The sequence below is a fragment of the Symphalangus syndactylus genome, chromosome 6 (genome assembly GCF_028878055.3).
Source record: "Symphalangus syndactylus isolate Jambi chromosome 6, NHGRI_mSymSyn1-v2.1_pri, whole genome shotgun sequence".
In the NCBI taxonomy this organism is placed as follows: Eukaryota; Metazoa; Chordata; class Mammalia; order Primates; family Hylobatidae; genus Symphalangus; species Symphalangus syndactylus.
Genome location: NC_072428.2, coordinates 148382457 through 148395294, shown reverse-complemented (window position 1 = coordinate 148395294; position 12838 = coordinate 148382457). Strand labels below are relative to the sequence as shown.

Here is a 12838-nt window from a genome sequence, read left to right as displayed (position 1 = left end):
CTATAAACCCAGATACTCAGGAGTCTGAGGCAGGAGAATCGCTTGAACCCAGGAGGCAGAAATTCCAGTGAGCTAAGATCGTGCCACTGTACTCCAGCCTGGGCTACAGAGCCAGGCCCCATCTCAAAAAAAAAGAAGGATGCATTTTAATGGAATAATTTATTTGTATGTACAGTCTAGAGGTTTACTGTTTTTGAAAATGATGCTGAATTCAAAAATTTTTTTAGTAATAGCAGCAGCAGTTAGAAAAGGCAAAGATTATTTATTTAAAAGATATCTTTTAAAACAGCATCGCAACCCATAAGTTGCGATAAATTCAAACAGTCTTAACAGTAGTAATATTGTCCCACACAGAGGGGCACAATTCATGGTTGGGGAATTTAAAAAGTGGCTCTCTTATGTACAATGTACAGATATCCATGTCAAACAGACATGCAACATATCTACGATAATAAAGCCACACAGAGGGGCACAATTCATGGTTGGGGAATTTAAAAAGTGGCTCTCTTACGTACAATGTACAGATACACATGTCAAACACAGACAGACACGCAACATATCCATGATAATAAAGCCACACAGAGGGGTGAGTGATGACCTCGGCCTGCACCTTCAGTCCACAGCACCCAGCCCCTACGGGAAGGGGCGGTGCAGGGCGTGGCGTGGGGCATGAGTGGGGTCCGAGTGCAGGCCCCGCCATGTCGTCAGCGTGACCTTAGATAAACGCTGCATCTTCCTGTGGAGCTGGGATACAGGGCTATCAGGGGAATTAAATGAGACAACGTACACTACGCACTAGGGCGAGTCCCAGAACACAGGAAACACTTACGCCAGGTGCCTACTGTGGTGGCTGGGCATGGCGTGGTATGAATGTCCACCCGAGTCAAGCTGAGGCTCAGGGAGGCCCAGTTGTGCTGGTTCCCGCAGCCCTCAGGGTGACTGGCTTTGCTCGCGCGAGTGTGAGCTATCTTTGCCCTGAAGAACGCACATGCCAAGATGCCTCAAGCTACTTTAAAACTAAAGGTAATTTCACTGGGGATTTTTTAGAATCCACAAATTTAATAAGAAAGGGAATTCGAGGGACTGTTGTGGGGTTGGGGGAGGGGGGAGGGACAGCATTAGGAGATATACCTAATGCTAAATGACGAGTTAATGGGTGCAGGAAATCAACATGGCACATGGATACATATGTAACAAATCTGCACATTGTGCACATGTACCCTAAAACCTAAAGTATAATAATAATTAAAAAAAAAAAAAAGGGAATTTGAGTCATTCTTGGTCACTGCATAATCATGATTGGAATTGATTTCTGTTTTTTATATTTTGCCCATGGGTCAGACCCCGTCCTCTGGGATAATGTGAATATATAAATGCAAATCCATGTAAAGCTTTGTTCCTCAAATCTGTGTGGCTTTTCTAGAAGACACACAACTGGCAGGCAGATGACACTGACCGGTGGAAAACGTGGCGGTCCGGAACGTCCAGAAACCATCACTCAGCTTCACAGAGTGATGCAGCCTTGAGTCTTCTCTCAAATCCCAGACGACAACTGAGCCGTGCGCTGTTCCAGCAAACAGTAAAAATGCTTTGAAAGGGCTCAAGCAGCAACATGTGACCTAAAAGACAAATGCACAGAAAGCCGACGACTGAAGAATATGACAAGCATGCTCACAGAAGCTGCATTTACTGAGTGAGGTGTCTGACCATGTTTTACTTTGCACGGGAGTGCAGGGCACGGTAAGCAGAATGTGGACTCCTGCACAGAAATAAAAGGTGGCTTGTCAGGTTCCTGAAATGGAAAATAGGGATGAGAAACCCACCCCATAGGCTTGTTATGATCGCAGATGCAAGGTGCTGACACTCGTCTGGTCACACAAAGCCTGCCGGGAGCCTGTCCACTCAGCTCAATCAGCTGAACCTCAAAAGTAGCAGTTCCATCCTGTGCCATTTTATTTACATCTTGTATTACAAAAGTTACAATTTCAAGTTATTCTTCTCTACAGCTTTTCTGGAAATCAATGGGTTTGAGGCCAGGGAATACACAACTAGGAAAATACAAATGCACATTTTCCCAAACATAGAGAGGCAGCCCCGACCCCTCACTGCACAGTCCTCAAGCCTCGGTGCCACCCTCCTGGGCAGTGAATGGGAGGCCTCCAGAAGGGCTCTGAGCGACAGCACACTTCAACGCAGTCTAAGAAACCTCAAGGCAGTCTAAGAAACCTCAAGGCAGTCTAAGAAACCTCTAGAACACTCAGGACCGAAACAGTGCAAGACAAAAAAAACAGGCATCTAGGGCCCCAGAGCTACGCCCAGCATGGTGAGTATTTTCATTGAGCCTACGACAACCTCCATTTCCTAATTCTCAGCTGACCTAGAGGGGTGCTCTGTGAAAATTCTCGTTTGCTCATTTTGAACTACAAATTTCCAGAGTCAAAACAAGCACACCCATGTGTCTCGCTGCATCCACAGCACAGCTGAGGCCAGCTGTGAGAGACAGAGAATGGCCCGTAAGTCCCTACCCACCTCCTGTCCCTGCACCTCTCTCCATGCCTCTCCCCACCTGCACCTTCACGCTCTGTCCACTGCCCATCCTCCCATTAAACGCACAACTCTCCTCCTGAGCTATACCTGGGACTCACATATCAGAACCTTCTGTGGCCCTGAAGGCTGCCAAATATCCCACACACAGAGGACGTATTTGCTGTCCAGCAGAGGCACAAAGGTCTTCTCGGGTAAGTCATGAACGGAGACCACCATCTGCCTCTGAACTCGGGAGGCGTGCAAAGAGAATACTTTTCGATCTAGGGAGAAGAAAAATATGTTCACATTTTAGTGACCTGCCAGAATCCAAGTTAAATTTAACACACTTCTGAATACTCAAAAAAAAATTCAGCTTCATGAAGAAACAAACATGGTCCTTTCAAAACCAACATACATGAACACGTAGGTTTTGATGAACGGCCACAGCCTATGCCCCAACACTCTTTCCAAGCTGACCTCACAGTCTGGCTAAAATGTGGTAGCATGCAGCCCAAGACACCCGTGGCTCCACTAGCGACTCCCAGAGAAACCAGCTGCCCACCACAAGCCAGGAGTCGGGATCTCAGAGCTGGGAGGTAAGGGAGTGAGCCTGGCTGCCCCTCTGCTTCAGAACATTGCTAATACACCAGCTGCAGGGGCTTCAGCACTGGAACCCCACGTGGCACACTGCTCTCCTCAAAGGCTGCGAGCGGCTGAGCGCTGTCCCAGACGCTGCTCCACCTGGCGAGGGACTGCACTCCAAGGCGTTACTGTTGCCACTGCTGGCTGTGCCAGCAGCTCTCACACATCAGCAGAAGATGGAGATGGAGCTCATGAAACAGAAGGATAGGAAGTCCATGACTGGTGACAACTTCAGTCAAAGAACTGGACCGCACCGCTGGCAGGCGCCAAGTCAATGTGGAAAGCAGTACCCAGCCAACCCCAGCCACACACACACCACAAACACCTATCAGCCCCTCCGTTCACATCCTGCTACCCACACCATCCACGCTTGGGTCACAACGTCCCCTCCGATTCCAGGGAACCCTCCTTCCACCTCGTCACAATCGCTGATAGCTGCAGCCTTCTGGGGCCACTTCCACCAGCAAGTGTCAGGTCTTCTTCCAGGTGCCGTATTTAATAGTTGTTTTTAGTGGGATGAGGTTCTCGAGTGCTGTGACCTGACCCCGTTTTCTCCTAAGCCCTGTGGGTTTATTGGCAGTCTTCCACAGTGTAGCGATTTTTAGGAACGTGTACCTCCTGTTACAGTGGAACTATGATATCGCAACCAAGGCCTGACCCATCGGAGCCCCGACCTCACCTCCCACTGGCCACTGTGGTCTCCTCACTTCTCCCCAAGACACAGGTGTGCCCACCCCTCAGGCCTGTGTGCGTGCAGCGCCTCCTCCAGAAGCTCCCGTCTCCTTATGGCCCGTCTCTCATCTCTGTCCAGTTTTCACTCACAGTGAGGCGTCCTCTATCAGAACTGTCTTTATTTTTCTCCTTAGAACTTACCCCTCTCTGATAGACTGTATGTTGACCTGTTTAGCCAGTGCAGAGTCTACTTGACCCACCGAAACACAAGTTCAGAGGGCAGAGTTGCTGTCGTCCTACTCACTGCTGAACTGCAGCTCCCCGACAGTGCCCAGGGCATGGCACCCTCTATGGAACATTTGTCAGATGAACGACCTGCTGGCTGTGTCATTCTGCCACATGTTTTAATCGTGATGAGGACGACCTGCTGGCTGCGTCATTCTGCCACGTGTTTTAATAGTGATGAGGACGAACCACTGGCTGTGTCATTCTGCTGTGTGTTCTAATAGTGATGAGGGTACTGGGTGGACCCTGGGAAGGCTGAAGTATCTCTACATCTGATCACAGATCAGAATCTAATGTGAGTCAAATCCTGGATTCGCAGGGTGAGACAACCCACACACTCCGTCTCATGCCTCTCTTGCAGTCTCATGTTCCCTCTGCTATCTCAATATTCACTTTACTAAAACACAAAAATAAGCAAACAAGACCCACCACTCCTTGAACATGTGGGAAGTGCAATACACACACACACTTCACGAGTTCCCCAACGGAGGCCACACACTGCAGTACACACATGCACTTCACATGTTCCCCGACAGAGTCCACGCACTGAAGTACACACGTACACTTCACGAGTTCCCCAACGGAGGCAACACACTGCAGTACACACATGCACTTCACGTGTTCCCTGATGGAGGCTGCACACTGAAGTACACACATACACTTCACGTGTTCCCCGACGGAGGCCGCGTGCTGCAGTACGCACACACACTTCATGTGCTCCCTGATGGACACCACGTGCTGCAGTACGCACACACACTTCACGTGTTCCCCAACGGAGGCTGTGCACTGCAGTACGCACACACACTTCACATGTTCCCCGACGGAGGCTGTGCACTGCAGTACACACACACACTTCACATGTTCCCCGACGGAGACCACGTGCTGCAGTACACACACACACTTCACGTGCTCCCTGACAGAGGCCCGGAGCTGCAGTACGCACACACACTTCACGTGCTCCCTGATGGAGACCATGTGCTGCAGTACACACACACACTTCATGTGTTCCCCGAAGGAGGCCCGGCACTGCAGTATGCACACACACTTCACGTGTTCCCCGACGGAGACCACGTGCTGCGGTACGCATACGCATATCACGTGTTCTCTGACGTAGGCCGCATGCTGCGGTACGCACACGCACATCACGTGTTCTCTGACGGAGGCCACAGCGCTGCAGTACACACATACACTTCACGTGTTCTCCGACGGAGGCCGTGGCACCGCTGCCGCTCTCATGCATCTGCTGTCACTGCTCAGTGTCGGCTCCCTGGGGGCCGCACACACTCGGTTCCCTTCTTGGTGTGTGCTGGGTGTGGGAGTGTGGATGCCAATGTGTTGAATGATACAGGTACAGAGATTTATTATTTTTCTAACAGGAAAAGACAAAACCCTCTCAAAGAATGTGAAGACTTGTTAAATTAACAACGCCATTTTTGTTAATGTTAAAAGATTGAGAAATGTAAATAAACTGAAATCTCTAAATAGCAGGCAGGACAGAAGAAATGCCTAGAACAGCGGCACCAACTGCTCTGGCCTCACACATGCCCTGAAGCACGTTTACCCTGCAGCACACTCACACCTGCTACCAAGCAGACGGCCACACAGACCATCCCTGCTGGTTCTCCACAAAAACGAGGACCATGGCTGCCCTCCGGTACCTGACAGCCACTTTTTCAGAGACAAAGAGGTTACTAGCTCAAGAAATTTCAATTTGGTCTTGCAAATACAGTTTGTCTGAACTGATTAAACAGTTACATGCAACTGCACTTTCTGTTTGAGATCCTGGGCTTTGCTTCCCATTTTATGTTCCACAACCACGGATCAACCTAAAAATCTAAGTCTATCTACACTAAATGTTAAGTGTCTTACTTGTAACTATATCTAAACTATTAACACAACTTTGACCTGAACACTCTCTCATGCTCATCCAACTATTTCTTCTACTGTATCTCAAGAAAAGAAAAGAAACTGAATAACTGGAAGAGAAAAGAAAATAGGATTTCAAACACATAGAAAATCTCAGTTCCCATTCACTTAAACAATCTCACTTGCTTAAATTACTGTGGATCCCTCTTCCATTCATCTTATTAAAATCCTTAATCACAAATTTAACATACACACTTAAGAGGGAAAAACTAACCACTCACTTTTGAATTCTGCAGAAACTCAGTCTTTCTCAGTTTTATGTACATTAAACCCCATCACATTAAAATAAAATATAATACTACAGATCATTATTTCAACATGAATGTTTAGTCACTGGATTTAAAACCATATTTGAGAACAGCCTCTTACTCTGAAGGAATGGCAGACTGGTGTTCAGCTGAGATGAGCTGTCACTAAAATACAGGGCCCTGTCTTGAGCCCTAAGATTCCAGCTGGGTTCAGCTGCCAGGCGACCCTCTTCCAGCAAAACGGCCATCACCTGTCAGACATAAGTGAGTAGTCTTTAATAAAAACTTCACAATGGATTATCTTTTCCCCAAAAAAATTACCTTTTCATTTTATCCATATCTGCAAATAACTGCTTAGATCCACGACACTATCATAACTACAAGAAAAACGACATGGTCCTTCTGCTCAATACTGAAAACTCATACAGTAAGATTCACTAAAATAAACTCCACAGGAGAACCATCATTTGCCCCGAATGTTGTTTTTCCCACCACATACACTGCTAAAAATCACAGTGGGAGAAAGGGGGCTGGATATCCAGCATTCATAAATGAACAAAGCAGTGTAAAGAACAGTCATGAACCCACCGAGTCTCTCTCACTGGGTTTTGGTAAAAAGCCAGAGTGAGTGGTAAAACACTGTCATTACTCCAGGAGGGTCATCCTTAGGATTTGACGGGGCAGAGAGAGAAGATTGGGAGACACAACAGGATTGATGGACAAAGAACCGGAAATGTTCCTGAGAACTAACATAAGGAAAGTGAGGAAGGCAGAGAGTGTTGAGTGAGAAGTGACAGGATTTGTGTGAGGAAGAGGGGGCTGCGTAGTGAGAACTGAGGCCAGGAAATGTTCAGTGGGAACTGACATGACCCGGGAAGACTCAGGGTCAGGACTGCCGGGAATACTGAGTGAGAAGTGATGGAATATGGGAGGGCGGGAGGCAGGAAATGTTGAGTGAGAGCTGACTGTGTGAGAGTGAGGAAGGCAGAGAATGTTTCATGTCAACTGACAGAACAAGAGAGTGAGAGGCAGGAAATGTTGAGTGAGAATTGATCAGATTCGTGTGAGAAAGGGAATGTGTAGTGAGGACTGACAGACAGGATGGGTGTGAAGAAGAAAATGTTAATGAGAACTGACGGGAAGAGAGTGTGGAAGGCAGGAGATTTGAAGTGAGAAATGACAGGATGGGAACAGGCAAGAAAAGCAGAGTTTACTGAGAGGCGGAGGGTGGAGTGTGGAGGATGGGGTGTTTCGTGAGAGGCGGAGGGTGTAGTATGGAGGGCAGGGGGTGTTTAGTGAGAGGCGGAGGGTGGAGTGCGGAGGGCAGGGGGTGTTTCGTGAGAGGCGGAGGGTGGAGTGCGGAGGGCAGGGGGTGTTTCGTGAGAGGCGGAGGGTGGAGTGTGGAGGGCAGGGGGTGTTTCGTGAGAGGCGGAGGGTGGAGTGTGGAGGGCAGGGGGTGTTTCGTGAGAGGCGGAGGGTGGAGTGTGGAGGGCAGGGGGTGTTTCGTGAGAGGCGGAGGGTGGAGTGTGGAGGACGGGGTGTTTCGTGAGAGGCAGAGGGTGGAGTGTGGAGGGCAGGGGGTGTTTCGTGAGAGGCGGAGGGTGGAGTGTGGAGGGCAGGGGGTGTTTAGTGAGAGGCGGAGGGTGTAGTGTGGAGGGCAGGGGGTGTTTAGTGAGAGGCAGAGGGTGGAGTGCGGAGGGCAGGGGGTGTTTAGTGAGAGGCGGAGGGTGGAGTATGGAGGGCAGGGGGTGTTTAGTGAGAGGCGGAGGGTGTAGTATGGAGGGCAGGGGGTGTTTAGTGAGAGGCGGAGGGTGGAGTGTGGAGGGCAGGGGGTGTTTCGTGAGAGGCGGAGGGTGGAGTGTGGAGGACGGGGTGTTTCGTGAGAGGTGGAGGGTGGAGTGTGGAGGGCAGGGGGTGTTTCGTGAGAGGCGGAGGGTGGAGTGTGGAGGGCAGGGGGTGTTTCGTGAGAGGCGGAGGGTGGAGTGTGGAGGACGGGGTGTTTCGTGAGAGGCAGAGGGTGGAGTGTGGAGGGCAGGGGGTGTTTCGTGAGAGGCGGAGGGTGGAGTGTGGAGGGCAGGGGGTGTTTAGTGAGAGGCGGAGGGTGTAGTATGGAGGGCAGGGGGTGTTTAGTGAGAGGCAGAGGGTGGAGTGCGGAGGGCAGGGGGTGTTTAGTGAGAGGCGGAGGGTGGAGTATGGAGGGCAGGGGGTGTTTAGTGAGAGGCGGAGGGTGTAGTATGGAGGGCAGGGGGTGTTTAGTGAGAGGCGGAGGGTGGAGTGTGGAGGGCAGGGGGTGTTTCGTGAGAGGCGGAGGGTGGAGTGTGGAGGACGGGGTGTTTCGTGAGAGGTGGAGGGTGGAGTGTGGAGGGCAGGGGGTGTTTCGTGAGAGGCGGAGGGTGGAGTGTGGAGGGCAGGGGGTGTTTAGTGAGAGGCGGAGGGTGTAGTATGGAGGGCAGGGGGTGTTTAGTGAGAGGCGGAGGGTGGAGTGTGGAGGGCAGGGGGTGTTTAGTGAGAGGCGGAGGGTGGAGTGCGGAGGACGGGGGGTGTTTCGTGAGAGGCGGAGGGTGGAGTGTGGAGGGCAGGGGGTGTTTAGTGAGAGGCGGAGGGTGGAGTGTGGAGGGCAGGGGGTGTTTAGTGAGAGGCGGAGGGTGGAGTGTGGAGGGCAGGGGGTGTTTACTGAGAGGCGGAGGGTGGAGTGTGGAGGACGGGGTGTTTCGTGAGAGGCGGAGGGTGGAGTGTGGAGGGCAGGGGGTGTTCAGTGAGAGGCAGAGAGTGAAGTGTGTAAGGCAGGGAGTGTTTAGTGAGACTTGATAGGATCTGTGTGTGGAGACAGGAAGTGTCTTGTCAGAAACACCGGATGGGAATGAAGAAGGCAGGGAGTGTTTACTGAGGACCTGCACGAGTGTGTCCAGGCCACAGATGAGACAGGAGAGCTGTGAGTTCAGGGATGGCCCCAGGCTGGTCACCCTCTGTCTTCCCTCCTTCCCTCTCCACCTCACCTCTCACCCAAGCGCTCTCTTATCTTAGAGATGACAACTTACACTAGAACCTAGAACTAGAACACTTAGAACTTACACTAAAACAAAATACGATACAAATCATAAATTGTGTAAAATCATATTTCCTAAACCACAGATTCCTACATAATTGCAACACAGAGACTACATGACCACCACGTGCTCAGATTAGTGTCTGAGAATCATCCATAATCTCAACCAGCGTGTCGATGTTTCACAATCATCCTTAATCTCAAGTAGCGTGTCGAGGTTTCACAATCATCCTTAATCTCAACAGCGTGTCGACGTTTCACAGTCATCCTTAATCTCAACCAGCGTGTCGACGTTTCACAATCATCCTTAATGTCAACCAGTGTGTCGAGTTTTCACAATCATCCTTAATCTCAACCAGCGTGTTGAGGTTTCACAATCATCCTTAATCTCAACCAGCGTGTCGATGTTTCACAGTCATCCTTAATCTCAACCAGCGTGTTGAGGTTTCGCAATCATCCTTAATGTCAACCAGCGTGTCGAGGTTTCACAATCATCTTTAATCTCAACCAGTGTGTCGAGGTTTCACAATCATCCTTAATCTCAACCAGCGTGTCGAGGTTTCACAATCATCCTTAATCTCAACCAGCGTGTCGAGGTTTCACAATCATCCTTAATCTCAACCAGCGTGTCGAGGTTTCGCAATCATCCTTAATGTCAACCAGCGTGTCGAGGTTTCACAATCATCTTTAATCTCAACCAGTGTGTCGAGGTTTCACAATCATCCTTAATCTCAACCAGCGTGTCGAGGTTTCACAATCATCCTTAATCTCAACCAGCGTGTCGAGGTTTCACAATCATCCTTAATCTCAACCACCGTGTCGAGGTTTCACAATCATCCTTAATCTCAACCAGCGTGTCGATGTTTCACAGTCATCCTTAATCTCAACCAGCGTGTTGAGGTTTCGCAATCATCCTTAATGTCAACCAGCGTGTCAAGGTTTCACAATCATCCTTAATCTCAACCACCGTGCCGAGGTTTCACAATCATCCCTAATATCAACCAGCGTGTCGAGGTTTCACAATCATCCTTAATCTCAACCAGCGTGTCGAGGTTTCACAATCATCCTTAATCTCAACCACCGTGTCGAGGTTTCACAATCATCCTTAATCTCAACCAGCGTGTCGACGTTTCACAATCATTCTTAATCTCAACCAGCGTGTCGAGGTTTCACAGTCATCCTTAATCTCAACCAGCGTGTCGATGTTTCACAGTCATCCTTAATCTCAACCAGCGTGTTGAGGTTTCACAATCATCCTTAATCTCAACCAGTGTGTCGAGGTTTCACAATCATCCTTAATCTCAACCAGCGTGTCGAGGTTTCACAATCATCCTTAATGTCAACCAGTGTGTCGAGGTTTCACAATCCTTAATCTCAACTAGTGTGTTGAGGTTTCACAATCATCCTTAATGTCAACCAGTGTGTCGAGGTTTCACAGTCATCCTTAATCTCAACCAGCGGGTCGAGGTTTCACAATCATCCTTAATCTCAACCAGCGTGTGGAGGTTTCACAATCATCCTTAATCTCAACCAGCATGTCGACGTTTCACAATCATCCTTAATGTCAACCAGCATGTCAAGGTTTCACAATCATCCTTAATCTCAACCAGCATGTCAAGGTTTCACAATCATCCTTAATCTCAACCAGCGTGTTGAGGTTTCACAATCATCCTTAATCTCAACCAGTGTGTCGAGGTTTCACAATCATCCTTAATCTCAACCAGCGTGTCGACATTTCACAATCATCCTTAATCTCAACTAGTGTGTTGAGATTTCACAACGTTCCACTCTTCAGTGCCGCAGTAGACTCATGTGCTGAGCTTACATACAAGAAAGTGATGAGACAGCTGGGGAAATGTGAATGCCAACTTCATATCTGACTGCATTATAAGTTATTACTAATTACTCTTTTAGACATTCTCTGCTTTTTGAGATTCATACTGAACTCTATTTGGAGGCAAAGTTAGATGATTAGGATTTGTTTCAAAATAACTGATGGGGTGGGTGGCGGAGTGGGCAGGGGGGTCAGACGAGACCCACGGCCATGAGGTGATAACCACTAAAGTACCTGTAGCTTCACAGGACTGTTCCATGTCTCTTTGTATGGATTTTTTAAATTTTTCAGTTTATAAATCAGCTTGTAAAATCAGTTTATTATTTTCAAATACCCTAGATTTACGCTTGCCTTGCCAACTTCGTGTCTGCTATTTAGTCTATAGTTGTTTTAAAATGTAAGAAATTAATAATAAAATTCACAATCCAAATACATACATAGTACTTCAGTGATACACATTTACCCAGTGTCATTCTGCCCACAAGGGCTTAATGAATGCACCACTGATAATCTGTAAGAAAATAATACTTGAAAATGAATAACTGATTCTGATTTATCCAAGCTACAAAGACTTTAAGATCTTAAAAGCTTCTATGTTTCTATGTAGAATCAAACTTTAAGCACTTACACAGAGAACACAACATATATAGGTTGAGTATACCTGACAAGCCGCCCGCAGAAAGCTACATAACCTTGGAGTATCAATCTTTGGCATAACTACAGCATCAGAGGTATCTCTTTGTTCACTGCCTAAAAAAAACAGGTTATATAAAATCAACGAAGTTGACTCTAAAATAGTCATGCATTACACATCTTAGAGTTCAAACAGGCCTAACAAATCAACATTAAGAGTCCTAGAAGGACAAGGCAGAAAACTTCACGCTATACTCTCTAGATTTACTACTGTTGACTCCCAAAAATAATTGCATATTGTTTTATAGAAGTCTGTAAATGCATTTAGAAAAACATTCAGGCCAGGGATGGTGGCTCACGCCTGTAATCCCAGCACTTTGGGTGGCCAAGGCAGGTGGATCATCTGAGGTCAGGAGTTCAAGACCAGCCTGGCCAACATGGCGAAACCCCATGGCATGATAGCAGGTGCCTGTAGTCCCAGCTACTCAGGAGGCTGAGGCAGGAGAATCACTTGAACCCGAGAGGTGGAGGTTACAGTGAGCTGAGATCATGCCACTGCACTCCAGCCTAGGTGACAGAGCAAGACTCCATCTCAAAAAAAAAAAAAAATTTTTTTTCAAAGGAATCAATTTAATCATCATGTAAGTCTTAAGTTTAGGTATATTACTTTCTTAAGGTGAGGCTTACCTGAGAAAAGGGGGTAATATACATCCCTGCCATACAGAGGGAATTCCTTGAGAAAAACCAGTATTCAACATGTAAATCGCTCCAGAGTACTTAGCAGAAACCATATATTCTAGGGACCTTCGATATAAATTGATGGAACATTTTTGCAAACTGCACTTAAAATATAAAAATTCCATATTCATGAGAATAGGCTTCCCCTAAGTTAAAAACACAGTGTGCTCCAAAGGTCTAGCGACACAGTGGTTGTTTGGAATGTGGAATCTCTCCCTCTACATAGGAATAAAATCTGTCATAAATCCTGGCAATGGCACAGACTGGGCCTTGAGAGCAGGTTTCCTC

The 12838-nt window shown here is 48.0% G+C and overlaps 1 protein-coding gene across 7 annotated transcripts in view; it reads right to left on the bottom strand.

Moving 5' to 3' along the window:
- DYNC2I1 (dynein 2 intermediate chain 1) overlaps positions 1 to 12838 on the bottom strand; it is a 105171-nt gene that overhangs the window by 26796 nt on the left and 65537 nt on the right. For all 7 annotated transcript variants that reach the window (XR_010121433.1, XM_055269712.2, XM_063641760.1 and 4 more), the window contains 4 exons: positions 11841 to 11929; positions 6421 to 6550; positions 2635 to 2807; positions 1457 to 1619 (listed from right to left, as the gene is read on the bottom strand). Coding sequence is in view for 6 of the 7 variants with exons in the window: in XM_055269712.2 (XP_055125687.1) it covers positions 1457 to 1619; positions 2635 to 2807; positions 6421 to 6550; positions 11841 to 11929 (555 nt within the window). In the remaining variant the exon portion in view is untranslated. The remainder of the gene's footprint in view (positions 1 to 1456; positions 1620 to 2634; positions 2808 to 6420; positions 6551 to 11840; positions 11930 to 12838) is intronic.